General features: G+C 37.9%; 2 protein-coding genes across 2 annotated transcripts; one reads left to right on the top strand and one right to left on the bottom strand.

The window, feature by feature from the left end:
* The first annotated feature begins 160 nt into the window (after window positions 1-160).
* LOC140136250 (scavenger receptor cysteine-rich domain-containing protein DMBT1-like) lies at window positions 161-15,246 on the top strand. The gene is made up of 7 exons (XM_072157972.1): window positions 161-306; window positions 2,976-3,338; window positions 11,021-11,383; window positions 11,803-12,153; window positions 12,437-12,757; window positions 13,489-13,821; window positions 14,412-15,246. The coding sequence occupies exons 1-7, from the start codon at window positions 174-176 to the stop codon at window positions 14,501-14,503; spliced, it is 1,956 nt and encodes a 651-aa protein (XP_072014073.1). The 5' UTR covers window positions 161-173; the 3' UTR covers window positions 14,504-15,246.
* A 1,686-nt stretch (window positions 15,247-16,932) lies between these two features.
* Window positions 16,933-19,409, bottom strand: LOC140172759 (peptide deformylase, mitochondrial-like; the record flags this gene model as incomplete). The annotated part of the gene is made up of 2 exons (XM_072195889.1): window positions 16,933-17,510; window positions 18,962-19,409. Coding segments are annotated over 2 exons (618 nt in total), but the record flags the coding sequence as incomplete, so codon positions are not given.
* Between the last annotated feature and the right edge of the window lie 326 nt (window positions 19,410-19,735).

Genomic DNA, 19,735 nt, shown 5'->3' with positions numbered 1-19,735 from the left:
TGTAACAAGCATAATAATTAACAGTTGCATAGTGTTATTGTTTTTCATTTAAATAAAAAACGAAAGCACTGTAAAAATGTTCAGGGTTAGATAAAAAGTGCCATCGGTAACTCTTCGGGCACGGATAGCGCTATAGGACCAAAACAGATGTTGTGCCTTACTCATTTATATAAATGTTCATTTTAGCCCCATCCTGTGATGGTCGATGCAGTGATATTGCAGATGAATCTACGTACCCCTGTCAGTGTGATGCGGACTGCATTTCACGCACTGATTGCTGCCAAGATTATGCACTGTCGTGTAAACGTAGGTTGTTGAATAATTTGCTGTTTACGGTGTATGACGAAAATGTAATATTAGTGTGGTCTTACCTGGTTCAGGATTTACTAACAAACCGAATGTACGCACAGTGGGACAAATGTTCCAAGTTCCACCTTTCATGCTTGTGTATGAAACCCAGTATGAAGCATTCACTGATGTAGGCTATAGTTTGATCAGCTCATAATGGGCGGGAAATTTTAGGCTTTTACCACTACGCCGAAACGTAGACTGGTAACGTTAAGAGTGATATAGTTTACTTGTCTGGTCTATAATGTGCATATTAAAGATAGTAGACAAGTATAAAAACCGAATTGATAATGCGTGATGCTTCTGGCGAGATCAGAGGATGATTTAAGGAAGCCCCATCATGCACTGCAAACGTGTTATCACCAGAGTTTCAACTGCCACTTTACTTTTCAAATCCCATTGAATTATGTGCAAAAGATGTTGTTTAAGAATTGTGCGTGTGTCATTATTACTTGGTCGATTTCAGATCTAAAGTGATGTATGCATGAAGGATAATTCACACCTTCTGTATATAGGTAACATAAAATGTGAAATCGACTAGCATTGTGAATGCGTTTTTATTGTAAATATATCATATTTATAAATATATCAGTCCAAATTCAAATTTAACCATGTCCGTCAATGCAATATGCGCGCAGTGGTGTCATGTTCACTGACATAGCTGTGCTAACCGCAAGTCAACACAGTGACGTGGTGGGAAGTGCTTAAATCATCCTCTGCGCCGAAACGTAGACTGGTAACGTTAAGAGTGATATACACCAGGCACAAAAAGAAACTCGTCAGTTATATTCATCCTTGCTGTTCAATAACTTGATAATTTTGGATTATTCTGAAATATGCATTTTGTTAATTGGACTTTTCTTTCTCATTTGACACCCTGTTCGTGAACATTGAGCAAGAATTGACCAAGATATGCGTCTCCAAACTCTCAAACCCCAAAATGAAAAGTTGCAATTTTAACGATTCAATTGTGCCTGTTACACTGTGTGCTTTATTGATTGGCCCGTTGGTGCTTGTGTGCAATGCAACGATGCGTTCCCATTGAAAATCGTTGAAAATGCAACTTTTGATTTTGCGGTTTGAGGCTTTGGAGGCGCATATCTTGGTCAATTCTTGATCGTTTTTCACGAACAGGGTGTCAAATGAGAAAGCAAAGTCCAATTAACAAAATGTATATTTTAGAATAATCCAAAATTATCAAGTTATTGAACAGCAAGGATGAATATAACTGACGAGTTTCTTTTTGTGCCTGGTGTAGTTTACTTGTCTGTCTATAATGTGCATATTAAAGATAGTAGACAAGTATAAAAACCGAATTGATAATGCGTGATGCTTCTGGCGAGATATCACAAGACAATTTTTCAAACCAAATATATTGATATAATCCGCGATGTTTTAAGACCCGCCGATTACGAGCTGATCAAACTATACATATAAAGCAAAGCTAATAACAATGTGGTCTTTCGTGTTTCAGGATGTCCTCATAACAAGCAAATATGTACAGACATATATATATATAAGTACAAACCACTATAGGCGTATGAAACAAACATAATAACAATGTGTGACCTTACCTGTTTTTAAGGATTTCCTTGCAAAAAATTAATGTACCCACACTGAGACCAATTATTGTACCAACCATCTTGCACTGTCCTACACTGATGTGCGTATGAAGCAAATCTAATGCAGAAATTGCTGACAAAACAAATGTACACGCACACTAAGACAAATGTACCAACACACCCCCACCACGACCAATGCGTCAATCACTTTTCATTGTGCTTCACTCATGTATGAAACCTGGTATGAAGCATTCACTGATGTGGGATACGCATGAAGCAAAAATATAATAAATTCATTTTACCTTGACAGACGCGGGGGTGATTTAGAACGTTCCAATTATGATTTCAATGGGCCCAACTTAACGATAGAGCATTCCAGGATCTGTGGATAGAGTGAACACGATAATGCGATTGATATTCTTACACGTAAAAATACGGCCATTATTTTTTTTGGGACGCTCAAGTTTTTTTCACTGACGTAGGCCTTTTAAAATGATATATAATTCATTACGTGGTGCCATGTTAAAAGTTCACAATCTACGATTTACAATAGACGATTGAACGAAGACGATTTATTTGTACAGTACTATGATTTCATTTAATATAACTATTATATTATTACCTCATACCAGATCAGGAACAGAAGAAAATATTGTAAAGGCCATTAATATACGCACTTGTCCTTTCACTGTGCTACACTGATGTGCGTGTGATGCAAATGTAATAACAATGTTGTCTTTCCTGCCTCAGAATTAACAAACAAAACGAATGTACATGTACACGCACAAATGCACTAGCCACTTTTCACTCTGTTAATTCATTGATGTGTGTATGAAGCGAATCTAATAACAATGTGGTATTTCCTGTTTCAGGATGTCCTCATAAAAAGCAAATATGCAAACTGAGATATATGATGTGTATGAAACAAATCTGATAATATGATCTCCCCTGCTTCAGGATTTCCTCACAAAAACGAATGTACACACACATGCATAATAGCACTCGAGACTTACATTACAACCGAGTTGTAAATTAACTATTTATTCCTATGTTGTTTTCTGAAAGCTAATCTACCTTGTGATAGAACCTACCGCCTCTCAGGTGCAATCTACTCTCAGTACTATCCCGACAACTACCTCAACAATCAAAGATGCCACACCCTCATCATCAGTGAAGAATATCAAGACGCGGACCTCGTACCTGTTCTTATCTTCGATGGCTTTAACCTAGAGATGTCCGCTAATTGTAGCACTGATAGCTTGAGCATCTATGACGGTAATGACGAGATGAGTCCATTGGTAGGGAGGTATTGTGGCGAGGAGATACCGGTATACGTTGCAGGATCAGGACAAAATATGTCCCTCGTATTTGACACCGATGGATCAGGGGCTGATTCGGGATATGCATTTCGAACTCGCTTCAGGGAAGGTGCGTTGTTATCTTATTGAAATCAGAGTCGCCAGCATAGGAGTAAACGGTGACAACTCTCTAGTCCGAAGGCTCTCTAGTCCGAAGGCTCCTTAGTCCAAAGGTTCGCTAGTCCGAACACATAATTTACCATTCGCTAGTCCGAATTCTGAAAAAGGTTCGCTAGGCCGAATATCGGGTTCTCTAGTCCGAGGGTTCACTAGTCCGAATAATAAATAAGGTTCTCTAGTCCGAATATTGAATAAGGCTCGCTAACCCTAACCCTAACCCTAACATTAACCCCAACCCTAACCCTAGTGGGGGTCCGACACCCCAAATGTGTCCACACGGTCAAAATTTGTCCGAACCACCGAATTACCCCTCGAAGTTTCCTTCACCTCAAAGTTAACCTCCGTCTGAACATGACTTATACCTCCTGTCCTGGGCCAGTCCTCGGTGTCCTTGCATACATACATTAGATATCTATGCCCGTATCTATGAAACCAATGGTGTTGAATAATGGATATATGGGTCATATTACGATGGTGACATCCCGCTATCTCTAAGGTCCGCTATCTCTAAGGTTCGCTATCTCTAAGGTTCGCTATCACTAACGTGTAAAGTCTATGGAGAGCAGAATCCCGCTAGCTCTAATAGAGAAAAAGGTTCGCTATACCTAAAAAAGGTCCGCTACTTCTAAGGTTCGATATCACTAATTTAAAATAAGGTTCGCTAGTTCTAAGGTTCGATATCACTAATTTTAAATAAGGTTCGCTATCACTAATTTAAAATAAGGTTCGCTATCACTAATTTTGAATAAGGTCCGCTATCACTAATTTATTGAAGGTTCGCTATCTCTAAGGTTCGTTATCACTAATTCAAATAAAGGTTCGCTATACCTAAGGTTCGCTATCACTAATTTTAAATAAGGTTCGCTATCACTAATTAATTAAGGTTCGCTATCTCTAAGGTTCGTTATCACTAATTTCGATTAGGGTTCGCTATACCTAAGGTTCGTTATCACTAATTTTAAATAAGGTCCGCTATCTCTAATTTTAAAAAGGTCCGCTATCTCTAATGTTAAAAAGGTCCGCTATCTCTAATTTTAAAAAGGTCCGCTATCTCTAATTTCAAATAAGGTCCGCTATCTCTAATTTTAAATAAGGTCCGCTATCTCTAATTTCAAACAAGGTCCGCTATCTCTAATTTCAAATAAGGTCCGCTATCTCTAATTTTAAATAGCGCCCGCTATTCCTAATTTTATATAAAGCCCACTATACATCTCTAATTTTCAATAAAGTTCGCTCTTTCTAATTTAAATTAGCCCACTATCTCTGACTTAAAAGTTATTTTAAATAAAGCGGGAAAGGCGCCCTCGAGTTGAATAGTTTATACGGGTGAAAATATACACATAAAGTACACGAAAAAAAAAAAAAAAAAGCCGTTTCTTAAACACACTAAAACTAAATTACAAGATAAAGTAGTCAATAGATAGAGAATTTTGTCATGCATATTTTCATGGCCTGCTACTATAAACTTGATGTGGGAGTTACCACCTGTTGATGGAAGCAGGAGGCTGCGGTCTTCGGATGGCTGGTAAAGCTGCCGATCTGAAGCCTGATGTGTTATTGATGTAACTGCTTTATGGTAGGATGTTCCAAATGACACTGACCCCAAAGTGACCCCTTTTGTTGGGAAAAAAATCCTTGTTTTCCTTTCCATCACATGTTGTTTGGAAGATATAAATTGCATAAAGGACACCCTGTTCTAATTTTGATGATATCAATGATATATTTAAAGATGGAAGTAACTCGACGTATGGCCTAAAAATGCGACGACCCCTATTTAGCACCTAAAGTCTGTGGAAAGTTTTTTTTTTGGGTGGTATGTACCATTTAAGGAGCATTTCCATGCGTTTTCGTGTCTTTATCTATTTAAAATGCACGTGAAAAAATGAGGACATCCACAAGGCGTGCATGGACGCCACCAAGTTTTTCGCTGTACGTGCGTTTGCCGGGAATAGGCCTACATTCATTTCCAATTTAATAACAGCTCCGATTTTGGAAGAAGCTAGAAACCTTTTAATATGAGTAAAGAAGGGTTTAAAAATAATATAGAAAACAATGTTTATTGGTGTTTAAATTACAAAGAGACTTTTCAATGTTATTGTTAGCTGTTTTAACTATTTTTTTTTTTAATTTAAACTCAAGTTTTGGCCTTCAATTTTGATTAAATTGCATAAAAATTAAGGTTTTTTTTAATAATTCATATAGGTTTCTAGTTTGCTCTATCTATACCAATGTTTAGTGTGTTCCAAATTATTACTAATAATCAAAGTTGAATTTATATTAAAATTTAATTTCAAATAGTCAATCATCACATTTGCTTATTGGGTTAAATCCGATGCTGGATGGGTGGGATAGGCCTGTTTGTGTTTCAATTTTTGATGATAGTACTTGTAAAAGATGTTCAAACGACTTTTATTCCTAACATCTATTGATATCTTCATGAAAATTGCAAATCAGCAACTATAATGCGTTGAATTCGCCAGCGTGTCTAAAGTATATATAAAAGAAAATAACCCAAAAATTAATGATTGTGAAGCAGTTTCCGGCAAAAGTTTATCACGCCTATAGTCCCAACTTTGCATAAAATCGTGTTTTACAGCTCTTGTGAATGTGATCTCTATAAATTTGAAAATAAAATGCGAAAATTTGAGCAATGTTTACGATTATGTGCGCATGAACATACGAGTTCAAAACGTGGTTAGCAGTCAGATGTAGGGTCTAAATACGGGAAAATCTGTCGCTAATGTTCTTAAAAAGTAGGCCTAAACCTAAAAATGTGGTGTCATTTTCAGATATGCGGAATTTTGTTCTGATTTATGATATCAACAATATTATTATAAAGTTGGAGGTAACTCGACTAATGTCCTAAAACGCGACCCCTATTTAGCACGTAGATTTAGGGAAAAGTCTGAAATTAATTGGCAACTTCTGTAGATTAAATTCAGACTTCCGCTCTCCCCATGGTTCATTTAGAATTGGTAAATGAATCATGAAAGTACTCCGTCCTTCGGAGGGGACGTTAAGCCGTCAGTCCCGTGTGCAGAGAGCCATACCTGTATATGTATTTCGCAGCCAGTTTCGAAAAGAGTAGGGTGTTAACCCCTGACTGTTCCCAACCCGTCCCGGTGTTCAAATGGAACCCAATGGAAACTAGAGGCAAATGGTGGTCATAGACCACAAACCTAGCTGGGGCATGTTGGTGTTGTGGAGGTATCTGACCCCTGCAAAATGTTCCAAAAATGTTCCCCTGTCATGAGGCTTGTTGTCACCGAGTTTTGAGTCCGGTACTCCTCACAGATGTCCAGAAAATGCAATTCTAAGATTTGACCCAGATGACCTTTGACCAGACCCCTGCAAGATGTTCCATAATTCACCCCTGGTCATGAGTTGTCACCGAGTTTGAGCCCTGTACCTCTTACAGATGTCCAAATAACGCAATTCTAAGATTTGGCCCCAGAATGATGTCTTTTGAGCTGACCCGTGCAAAATGTTCCAATATGTTCCACAGGTCATGAGGTTGTCACCGAGATTGAGCCCCGTACCCCTTACAGATGTCCAGATATTGAAATTCGAAGATTTGACCCCAGCTGACCTTTGACCTGCCCCCTGCAAAATGTTCCAACATGTTCCCCTGGTCATGAGGTTGTCGCCGAGATTGAGCCGGCCCCGTACCCTTACAGATGTCCAGATATTGAAATTCGAAGATTTGACCCCAGCTGACCTTTGACCTGATCCATGCAAAATATTCCAAAATGTTACTCTTCTCATCAAGTTTATTGTCACTGAGTTTGATAAAAAAAATTCGGGAAAAAAAAAAATTCGGGAAAAAAAAAATTCGGAAAAAAAAAATTTCGGAAAAAAAAAATTTGAAAAAAAAATTTCGGAAAAAAAAAAAAATTAGGAAAAAAAAAAAATTTTCGGAAAAAAAAAATTTCGGGAAAAAAAAAATTTCAAAAAAAAAAAAAAAAATTCGGAAAAAAAAAATTTCGGAAAAAAAAAAATTTCACAAAAAAAAATTTTCGGAAAAAAAAAATTTCAAAAAAAAAATTTTGGAAAAAACAAAAATTTCGGAAAAAAAAAAAAATTCGGAAAAAAAATAATTTCGGAAAAAAACAATTTCAAAAAAAAAATTTCGGAAAAAAAAGAACAAAAAATTTCTATTTCCCTTCATTCTCTTCAAAAAAATCCCAATTTCCCTTAATTCTCTTCAATTTCCCTTAACTTCCCTCAATCCCCTCATTTTCCCAAATTTCGGGACGAAACTCTTTTCCAGTATGGGGCCGGTATAGGCCCTCCCCCTCACCAAGTATCATAGCCATGCGACAAACAATGTAGACGTAACAGCATTTTTTAGCGTTTGTTACTAACGGACTAACGGACGGACGGACTAACAGACGGAGAGACATGGTGACTTATTAATAGAGCTGCTACCCGCAGCTAACACCCGCAGCTAAAAAACAATCTATAACAAATTACCGAGTTGCAAAACTTTTCGAGATAAAAACTCGAACGGTGGTGATGCAACTGCAAATTTCACTTTTGCAAACCTAATCATTCACCGAGTTACGCTGCATATTCACCTCATTTTTTTCAATCTTAGTGATTAATGTCTAAAATGAGCAAAAATACCTTAAAAAATATCCAGGGACCTCAAAATATTGAGCATCAGTTACTATGTCTGCCTAACAACTACATCGCGTCAAATAAAAAATCTTGCGTCTTCGCGTACCAACACGCCGCGTCAAATAAAAAAGCGCGTATCATTTAGTCAACACGATGCCTCTAAAGCAAGTGGGAATAATAAACACGGAAAATCAAAATGAGTGAGAAGAGTGCATGGGTGCCATGGGTTGGCGAAATTATTTAACAATCCGCGATGCACGGGTGACCATCAAATTTTGCGAACATGGCAAAAATACAAATTCATAGCCGTTATAAATTTTTTGAGCATTGGACCTACTTATGCTAACTTTTAAACTTATAATTTTCTGTTTCACATTCACAAATGTTTTAGCAGTTGACTAGGAAGAAATACTAAAACCATGATTTATACTAGGGACAAATAAGAGGCCGAGCGGGTAAGAGGGAAAAGAGGGATGTGGGCTAAAGGGAGAACAGTGGAAAGAACAAGGAGGATAGGGGACAACACGGGGGGGGTGTGGTAACAAAGAAAAAGTTGATCAAAATGAATTAAATGAAACGACTGATCAATCGGTAACAAATTAGGGAGTTGGTAAAATTGTTCGCAATAAAAACTCGGAGGGTGGTGATGCATTCGTAAAATTGCATTTATTTACGAACCTCGAAAGACGGGTGACCGCTAGTGATTCAAAAAGGCCAAACCATATCTTCACAAGTCAAATAATTCTTACATAGCATCAAGTCAGGGTTTCACAGTGGTTTGTTTCCAGCGGAAGAACCCGAACGATTACAATACCTAGCTGGGGGTGTAAACCCCCCAGCTAGGTAAAAAACATGTGCAATTTCACTTAGTTGCCAGCGGAAGAAAACAGGAAGATTACAGTGGTTTGTTGCCAGCGGAAGAACCCGAACGATTACAATACCTAGCTGGGGGGTGTAAACCCCCCAGCTAGGTAATAAGCTTCAATAGAGGCTTTCTTGTGTTATCCAGGGTTGTCAAAAACCCGAACAAATCAAATCAAATAAAAAAATTAGCATAGATTATCGTAGAGGGCAGTACACAGCCCACTGTTTTTTGCCAGGCTTATTGACAATAATCGTATGGTATTGCATATCGTATGGATTCCCCATCTCTTTTCCCCTCCTCTCTCTCTCCTCTCTTTTTTTTTCTCTCTCTCTCCTTTTTCCTTTTTTTTCCCTCGCTAGGGGCGGGGCCCAAATAGCGCTAGGGGGCGCAGGGTCTGAGGGGGCGGGGGCCCAAATAGGCAATTTTTGTCAGGGGGGCAATTGCCCCACCTGCCCCTACGCCACTGGATCAGAGAAGATATTCTCTGGTTTGATCAAGTAAAATAGGGTGAATAAATTATGATGCATCAAATGGCTTCAATTGGAATTAATTTCCTTAATTTTGGAAAATTTTCCAATTTCCAACTTCCTCAGACACCTCCCCCTGCATAGACAATAGTGGATAAACAAGTCGCCGATTTCGTTTTTGTCACCCGGTACTTTATGTTTAACACAATTATTTTATAGGCCTACAATTATAACAGAAAAAACTTGTGCCAAAATGGTCCACCAAATGACTTTAATTAGGTCTTCATTTTGGAAAGGTTTCTCACTTCTTAAGGGGACACAACATACATGTATATCCCCAACACCTGAGCGCAACGCGATCGGCTATCAATTGTAGGCCTATATACTGGTAGGCCTATACGCGACGGTGAACTGATTCAAATCTCTTTCTGGGTTGTTCGGACCGGACCAGTATACGTACTAGCGATCTTGCGAACTTTATCATGTTTATTAAAATAAAATTACTGATCATAGCGAACCTTACAGTAAATTAGAAATAACGGGTCCTATTTTAAATTAAATGGGCCTTATAGCGGGCCTTATTTTTAATTAGAGATAGCGGGCTTTATTTTAAAATAGCGAATTTTATTTTCAATTACAGATATGAAGCGGGCTTTATATAAAATTAGAGTTAGCGAACCCTATTTGGAATTAGAGACAACGAACCTTATTTGAAATTAGTGATAGCGAACCTTATTTAAATTTAGAGATAGCGAACCTTATTTAAAATTAGAGATAGCGAACCTTATTTAAAATTAGATATAGCGAACCTTATTTAAAATTAGAGATAGCGAACCTTATTATAAATTAGAGATAGCGAACCTTGTTTGAAATTAGAGATAGCGAACCTTATTTAAAATTAGTGATAGCGAACCTTAGAGATAGCGAACCTTAGAGATAGCGAACCTTTAGCGGACCTTATTTGAAATTAGAGATAGCGAACCTTAGGGATACCGGGATTGTTAAAATTAGAGATAGCGGACCTTATTTTAAATTAGTGATAGCGAACCTTAGAGATAGCGAACCTTCAATAAATTAGTGATAGCGGACCTTTTTAAAATTAGAGATAGCGGACCTTATTTAAAATTAGTGATAACGAACCTTAGGTATAGCGAACCCTAATCGAAATTAGTGATAACGAACCTTAGAGATAGCGGACCTTTTTCGTAATTAGTGATAACGAACCTTAGAGATAGCGAACCTTAGAGATAGCGAACCTTAGAGATAGCGAACCGTAACCATTACGATATCGGGATCGTGTCCGTTACTCGCTTGCATCTTTTTATATTCAAATGGTCGGCATGGCAACATTATAAGGGTCATTGGAACAATGAGGTACCAAACTGTGCAGAAAGAATTGAACTTGAAAAAACATTCTTCCAAAAAAGGGGATAATTTTACTTCATTATTTGAAACTTTAAAACTAATTCACACAAGCAAAATGAAAATTCAATCAGAAATTTTCGTGACCCATCCGAGTTCACTTCTTCAGCTGTTGTGACTGCTGGTTGACGTTAGCGGTACTCGATCTTGTGATATCTATGTGACTCCAGAAGCCTTCCGTAGGTCTTGGGAAGGTGGTTACTGTTAGCTGCATTAACCATGTTAACCCATTTGTTTCGATATTCTCTTTACTCGTAGTAAACAAGTACTCTGTAACAGCTCCCTGGACCATCTCCTCCAGCAACTTTCCATCAGAATACAAAGACTCTGAGGTCACCTTTACTACAATAACAGCTGCACCCGGGCAACAGGTTCTTCTCAATTTCACCGCCTTTGAAGTGGAGGAAAATTCTGAGAAGCTACTCGGATATAACTGTTTCGATTTTCTGCTATTTTTTGACGCTGATTACGCCAAACGAGATGCTTTTCTTGGGGAAGCATGCGGCAGCACAGCTTTGTTTTCACCCCTTAAATCTACTGGTCAGCACATGCATCTGATCTTTCACTCCGATGTTAGTTATACTCTACAGGGATACGAAGCAACCGTTACTTCAGTTGAGCGTAAGTAAAGGTTACTGCTCTACATGTTCACTATAACCAACTTTATCCCTTTCACAATTTCTTAACAGGGATAATAACCGTTTGCATGATTGCCAAAACAAAAAAGCTTGAATGTTAATAATTGTAGATAGGTTTGTCGAAGGGAATTCATAATAAAGCTTAATAAGTTGCTGTTATTTTTACGAGTACACCGTCGATTAATCACAGTATCGGTGTAGTCGGTCCCTGTGAGTGGTCGAGCTTTCGTCAGATGTGTCTCTTGACTTCATCAGTCTGACATCTGGAGAAAGCGCGACCACTCACACAGGGACCGGCTGTACCGGTATACTGTACTAACCGACGGCGTACTCGTAGATATACTATAACTTGATAATATATATGTGTCATTTTAATATTGTTCCTTATCTAATTCCATTCAGCTTGCAGTTCTTTCTTCACATCTCCTGGTGTTCTCTCTTCGTATAACTATCCCAGCAATTACTACAACAACGAACGATGTTACTTGAGATACAGATCAAACGCTAGGCAGCAAGTTCGTATTACCTTCGTTGATTTTGATTTAGAAGAGAGATCCACCGCAGGGATATGCAATGATAAGTTACAAGCTTATGATGGTAACTCTGCTGATCCTGCTACGCTCATTGGAGAGTTTTGTGGTAGGGCCATTCCTCCACCACTCCGATCTACCAGGAGGAACATGCTTCTGGTGTTTTCATCAGATTTCTTGGTGTCAGGAAAAGGTTTCAAAGGCGATGTTTCGTTTGTAGGAGGTAAAGTCACGTTTTACTACAATAGGTAATGCATGCAAAAGCATCGATGACGTCATCTTCTGTGGAGTTGTCAAGCAATGACTTTGACAAACTAAACGTTCTTATGATCTGCTAAATTCAATATGCATATTAAATAATTCGGTGTGTTCAAGCAAAGATTGATGAAGCACTTGCACCCTACATATTTTTCATACATTTTGTTGATTGAAGAGTTTAACAGTAGCAGGACATCCTAATTATAGTTTATCGAATGTTCAAAACCAATTTTTAATTCTTATTTCAGCTATAACAGCTCGTTTGATTGGCGGACGTTCATCCAACGAAGGACGGGTCGAGATCACCCATCCCAAGTTTGGCATTGGTACCGTGTGTGACAAGAATTGGGATATAAAAGATGCGTCTACTGTTTGCAAAATGCTAGGTTATGGAGCAGCAAGAGAATCTCCTGGCAGAGCTTATTTTGGACAGGGTAGAGGACGTGTGCTCCTTACAGACGTTGACTGTTCTGGTGCAGAAACTAATATTGATGAATGTGATCACGGGGGATGGCGACAGCGCAGCTGCCAGAGTCACCGAAGAGATGCAGGGGCTATATGCTACGAGAGTATGTACAATTTCATTTCATCTTGTATTCCCAAAGTGACTTTTCGACGTAACTCTTTACGCGTGGTACTTGTTATTGGTTAAACATGTTAAAGGGGGATTCTGGACCCAAATTCCCTAAAGATCAGCTATATTAGCAAGGTATCATCGAAACCAATCAATAATCCTATTGTTGAAGAGGGTAATAAGCATCTACCTAGTACCTATGTCTATATAATTCTTAAATAACTCTAGTCTTTGTTTGCTTTGGCTAAATCCTGTTCAAGTGGTGGGTTACAAATCATTGTATTTTGTCTAGGTATGTTACTAAATATAACCAACAATTAACAATGAGAGAACATTACTGTCGGAACCTCCTTGACTCGGGGATGATTTGAAATGACCGCCAACTATGACTGTTTGATATTTATTACCAGCAATGTGGGAAAAGAGACACATGTCGAACCGAAAAAGGTACCATTTTGTTGAAGGAGCAAAGTTCAACAAACCATAACCCTGCTTCTGGATTTCGTTTGAAGTCAAATGATATACCATTTTAAAGCTTATGATATATATTTTCTAAACACGAACTAAAACAAAATTGATCGGGCCGACATTACGGCTCATTCGTGGTGTACGGTCACATATTATCAGCAATTTTTAGCATTAAAAAAAAGTATATTTTCGGTTCTGTGGTTATAAATGAGTTGTACATGTGATAATAGTTTTCCTTAAAACTAATACTATCAACAGAGGGTGTCACTCCATTGGTATTACGTCTTGTTGATGGCAATGCCCCCCATATTGGCCGCGTGGAAATACGCATTGGGGAAGAGTGGGGCTCAGTGTGTGATGATGAATGGGACATGAAAGACGCGCAGGTTGTGTGCCGTAGCTTGGGATACTCAGGGGCTGCCAAAGCTCTGCGGCGTGGGCAGAGCACGCCAGGAAACCAGACCTACCCGATCTTTTTCGACAACGTGGATTGTGATGGAGATGAAAGCGGTATTGAGTATTGCCGCCATAATGGAGTAGGAAATCACAATTGCGTTCATTCTGAGGATGCAGGAGTTCAATGTATACCAGGTAATCAAGTGGAGTAATGCATTTTATGAGTTAGAGTTACAATTTAGAGTTCGATTTAGAGTTAGACAGTTGCATTTTACAGTTCGATTTATAGTTAGAGTTACAAGTTGGAGTTAGAGTTACATCAAATTCATAGAATAGGGACCTAGCCCTAAAATGTGACTCTAACTCAAAAATGTAACTCTAACAATAAATCGAATGTAACTCTCTCGAACCCATAAAAAGTAAACACTCAATCCAGTGCTATAACTTTCCGGGGGTCTCATTGGTTGAACTCCCGTGTTAAGTATACCGTCTTATGAAACAACATGCCTTTGAAGTGGCTGATAACAATGATAATGATTTCATTTGTCACGTGTGGTATTATTAAATCTTTTAGTTTAACGAAGTTTCTGTTTAAAAAAATTGATTTATTAAGATCCTAACCAAACTCCACTTATAATTTGAATTCGGGTCTTATTATAATGGATCATCAATCAATAAGAAAAACACTCCACTGATTTTGCAATAATTAACCAACATCATTATATCTACCAACTACTTTCTAAAAACGATCAAGCTATTTTTATATTTGCTTTTTTTTTCTTCAGATCTTTCTAGAGTATCACGGACAACTGACCAGACTGTGCTACATAAGCCCGAGTGGATGAAGGAGTTTCCACAGCTCACAGATCTTATTTGAGCAAAACACCAAGCACTAACACAAAAGTGGATAAACTTTAGTCAGCTTAATAGTAGGCGTTAAATTCCCTTACAACTATAGTTAAATATAAATCTTAAGTGAAATTCCAAAATTAATGTTATTTAGTTTGTAATTATGTAATGGCCTGTACATTGTATACAATTCCGCAGATCTTCCGTATTTAAAGGGTTTCCTCAAAATTAGAATATTAAATAACGAAATGAATGGCACCAGAACGTTTCGTTACAGCATTTAAAGGCAGGTAGCTTCCCGGGGGTAGCTTGGTATAAGGTCGCCTCACTTTATGACGACTCAGCAATGTTCTCAATTGGGCCATGGGTATAAAACTGTCGTATCTTTAGTAAATACTAATACCGGTAGTAATATACAGATGCAACAAACTTGATGTGTGATTGATTTGATACCACTGATATTTACAAAATATAGAATAAATTAATGCTTAGTATCAAGTCTTGTGCATATAAAAGGGCGAGTTGACGATCTGTTCCCTTACATAACTTTACAAATATCGTAAAAATTATCGACTCACCCTTCCAAAGAAAATTACTGCCACCTAAATATTGTTCTATATTACCGTAACTCATGAGCCAGTTATAACGACTACTTGCTAGAATCCGAATCCATACTGATACTGTTAAGAGTTCCATCTTAAAGTAAATTACTGTCATCTATTGTATCAAAAGCTTTTAATAACTCTATAAAATCACATACTCAAATTGTGTTTATTATTCTCTATTGGGTAACTCCATACCAATTCAACAAATCTCGTTGCCCTTACGTCATGAATTTTTTTCCTTTTTGGATATGTTGTTCGGGTACCCAAGTTATGCACAAATCCCGAATATTAGCACTTTTGCTCCGTTTCCATGGCAACGGTGGCCCACCGAAAATTGGAGGTTTTCCACCAAATTCTGACCTGTGAACAATGTTGGGTTTTCTGTAACTTGTTTCTCATAGATAAAGGGTCCAATTTCCATTTCCAACTGCTTTAAATGGACAAATGAGAGTTTTTCTCAAAGTTTGTGAGAAAAAAAATTATTCCGACAATCCGTCGCGAAGTACCGGCTCGTTAATTACGGACTTTTCAGAAAACTGCAAAATGAGATGGGGTTTTTGAGGCCTAATATAATCTTATCTGAGGGTTGTTGATGTTTGGTTATGGTCAGGTATGATTATTTAGCAAGTCCTAAAACCATTAAGTAACGTTTGAAAAAAAAAATTGCATCCCGTTGCCATGGTAACGGGTCGATAAACATTGAAAATGACAAAATGGTCCATAATGTAGGGCTACATATTCCTGTGCTACCTTGTTGTATTTCAAAGAAATCAAATTTAATGTAATCCTTTGTTAAACCAATTTTACACTAACACCAGATTTTTGTTCGGCCCGGACAGTTAAGTTGCCGAAAAAATTGGCGAAAACGGCAATTAATTCAATAAAAATCAGAAAATTGCACATTTTGCTGAATATTGGTAATTCAAGTCAAGATCAAAGTAAATTGGACCAGTTTTTTTAATATGTTTTAATTAGTTTTTGTAATTTGTAAGTCATATTCATGTAAAATAACACTTTCATAGCTATGAGGAGACCATTTACCTTTCAACCAACCCCATGAAACCCTGAACTTAATGTCCGACACGCAAATAATAGTGGAATATTGAGATATTGTTCCATTTCAAAAGAGTGTAATTTCAAAAGTAGATGAGATAAGACAATCATTTACATTATTTGAGATGGTTGTTTGGTGGTTACTACAGTAATAAAGAAACATAGTGATACATTATTTCCATTTTTGTAATTGACCCCCCTAAAAAGGCTGAAATCACATTCACTGCATCATACTGCATTTTCGGTACATAAAATAGAATAATGAGGTAGTCTTGCCAATAACAATAGTTGAGATATAATTCTCACTTATACCAATTTCAAGTATTTGTAAGATGGTTACTTAAAAACAGAAGAAACAAAATTCATACAATGTTCCTATTTTAATTATCTAACCCCCCGAAAATGGCAGAAAATACATAATTTTAACCTCAAAATGGCAATTTGCCGTAATAATTTTGTTTTTTGAACTATCTTTGTTGATTAATATTGATGAGATATATTCCTCATTAAATACAAAATTTCAGTATTTGTAAGATGGTTATTTAAAACCAAAAGAAACAAAATTCATACAATGTTCCCATTTTCATATTCTGAACCTCTAAAAATGGCTGAAAATAAGTGGAAATTTGGTATTTTGAATCCATGACGTAAGAGCAACGAAAGTGCCAAAAATTTGTTGATTTCGTATGGATTTACCCTATTGTTATTCTCTACCATGTACTAACATAGGGCCAGCAGGGCAACTGTCTCTTGTGAGAAGTCCCCCCCCCCCCCCCATTGCCCCTCCCCAAATGCTGGCTGCCCTGATATATGTCCGTTTTAGGCACTTTTTGTACCTTTTAGCCCATTTCTGACCAATTTCGTCAAAGTTTGCCCTTCTTGAAACTTTTACCCCTGAAAGAGTCTTGGCCACTGTATGTTCCCTGGCCTGGCACCACTAGGAACATAGGAAACTTGTCACTCATCAATAAGGTCATTAATTATTATACAACAGAGAACAATAATACTCATCACTAGATTCCAGTAGCTTCCAGTCTCACAATTTTCCCAGAGGTTGCAAGATCAAAAACACCATTATTTTCACACCAAGGGCAAGGTATATATCTCAGCTTTAAATATAATTTGAACTGAGATAACCTACTCATTAAATAAGTATTCATTTGGGTTCAGGCATAATGTCACTTTTGAAAAAGTTATATGCTCCACGTTATTCACCTTTCAGCCATTTAATCCATTTCTTGATCAAATACAATGGTGTCATTCTTTGCCGTCTATCTATATTCAGTATACCATTCAGATGATCCACTTCGTGTTGTAGGATCCGTGCTGGCCACCCTTTAACTGCCCATTTCACGTCATCTCCATTCTCATTTAGTCCTGATAATTTTAAAAACCAAAGAACAAATAAATAATATAATAATTCCCGCTGATGAAAGGGGAACAGGGACTATGAAACGGGTTCCATGTGCGTGCGTGTTTGCTGACAAATGAGGACACACACAAGATTTTTCACCCTAAACTGTGGACCTACTTCCAACCGAGGACTGTCCTTGGTCTCAAACTGCTGCAAAAGACCTCAAATGCATGCTAGATGCTTTAAACGCTATTTGCCTGAAACCGAGGACCACACGTGTAAAAACTACCGTCCGCAGGTGATGGCTACAATTCCCTTTGGTATTATAAACAAAAACAATCCGCCCTTTTAGTCCACGGTTAGGCGATGAAAACATCATACACACGTCCTCGGTTAGATAGTAAAACACAATGTCCACGTTTGGAGGCAAACACAGACAGGGGTGTGTGGGTGTGTGTGTGTGAGGGGTGGTGGTGTGATGTAGGGTGTGTATCTGCCATGTGAGGGGAGGGTGTGTTAAAAATGTTAAAACTCTGGCCTTCTTTTGATGATTTCTCCCAGATCTGTATGGGGTACAGTGACATAACTTGGTAGGGGTAGCAGCGGGGGGACTCCTACTTTGGAGGTGACGCTTATGTAGGGCTGTTAAGACCCCCTTTTTCAGCATCGCTGTCACCAAAAACCCCATATTTTTTTACGAACACATGCTTTGTCACCCGAAGACCCCCTATTTTTCCATTTGATCTGTCACCCAAAGACCCTTACAAGTTCAATTTATCACTGATTTTGATACTTATTTTGAAAAAACAAAGAAATTTGAAGCCATTTAGAACTAGAAATTCGATTTTCGAGGTTTCTGTGGCGCTGTTTCGGTTCTCACCCAAAGATTCCAAATGGTCATGTTCTCATCCAATGACCCCATATTTTTTACATTTTGCTCTCACCGAATGCCAAAAATCATGCTCTCACCCAATGACCCCATATTTTTTACATTTTGCTCTCACCGAATGCCCCTTAGTGCTTGAAAGTGCCAGCCCTACACGGTACACCTATATCCATTTGAAATTGAACCATGGTCTCAGGGTAGCAGAGGATCTTGTCTTGTTTTTTTTTCTTACGGTGACCAAAAGTTCCTGATAGTGGTCTTCACAAGCATTGTTGGGTACTGTACATGTACATGTAGGAGGGCTCGTCAGTTACCAATTCTAATTATGGGCAGCACCAGGAATTTTTCATTGCATAATACGTAAATTAATTAATATATACTCAAGTGCGCCATAAATATTGTGTTATTTTTTTACATGCTGAATATCAGCATGTATTAATAGTAGACTCTTTTTTGATGTTCACTGATGTACATGTAAAGGGTTACTCCTTCAACACCCAAATTTAAGAAGGCTATAAGCATAACAAAGGGTTAGTTCCCAATAGATGCACAGGGGAGGTAAAAATGTAAAAAATAAATGTTACTCGCCTGTTATTTCAACTCCATATGCTCGAGGAACATTGACTCCATAATTGACACTAGCACATGTTTCTTTAAAAACCACAACATGTGGATCAGTAACTGTCAGCTTGGGATTAATGACAATTTTCTGTGGGAATAACATCTCCTCTCGTAAACTTGGTTCAGCCGACATTTCTCTGCATTCAACTACAATAATCTGTAGTGAGGAGCCAATTTGTGGCGCTGCAAGACCTACAAGACCACTATGTTCCTGCATCATGGAGACCATTTGTTTAATAACTTCTTGTACCTCGGTACTTTTAATGTTTTCTCTTGGAACATGCTGGCAACTCCTTCGTAGCACAGGATCTCCAAGCTGTGTAATGTATGGGCCAGAACCAGAACTGGAAGATACCGTTGATTTAAATCTGCACTTGGTCTGCAACTGAACATTCAAGCGGTAGATCCAGAGTACATTTTGAGTTTATGATGTAGATTTCTTATTCCATGCATAATGTCACTATCAAGTTTGGATGGCACCCCACCACCTCTGTCAGTATTTGATACTGTAGTGCATGTGACTTCTAAAAAGAAGTAGGCCTCCTGGATGTGTATATGTAAGTATGTAAGCTTACTTAGTTCCTACACAACACTTTACCACATTGAACATGTAACATATATACATGTTGAATGATTTATCACACTGAGACGTGACACAGCAGCATTGATTTGAAGTTGCAGTTGGTACAATATTTAAAATGAGAATCGGTTAGTTTTCACATAATAAGGTAAGCACAGGGT

The sequence above is a fragment of the Amphiura filiformis genome, chromosome 16, assembly GCF_039555335.1.
Source record: "Amphiura filiformis chromosome 16, Afil_fr2py, whole genome shotgun sequence".
In the NCBI taxonomy this organism is placed as follows: Eukaryota; Metazoa; Echinodermata; class Ophiuroidea; order Amphilepidida; family Amphiuridae; genus Amphiura; species Amphiura filiformis.
The sequence above is the reverse complement of the archived record's forward strand: the minus strand, read 5'-3'. Positions and strand labels throughout refer to the sequence as shown.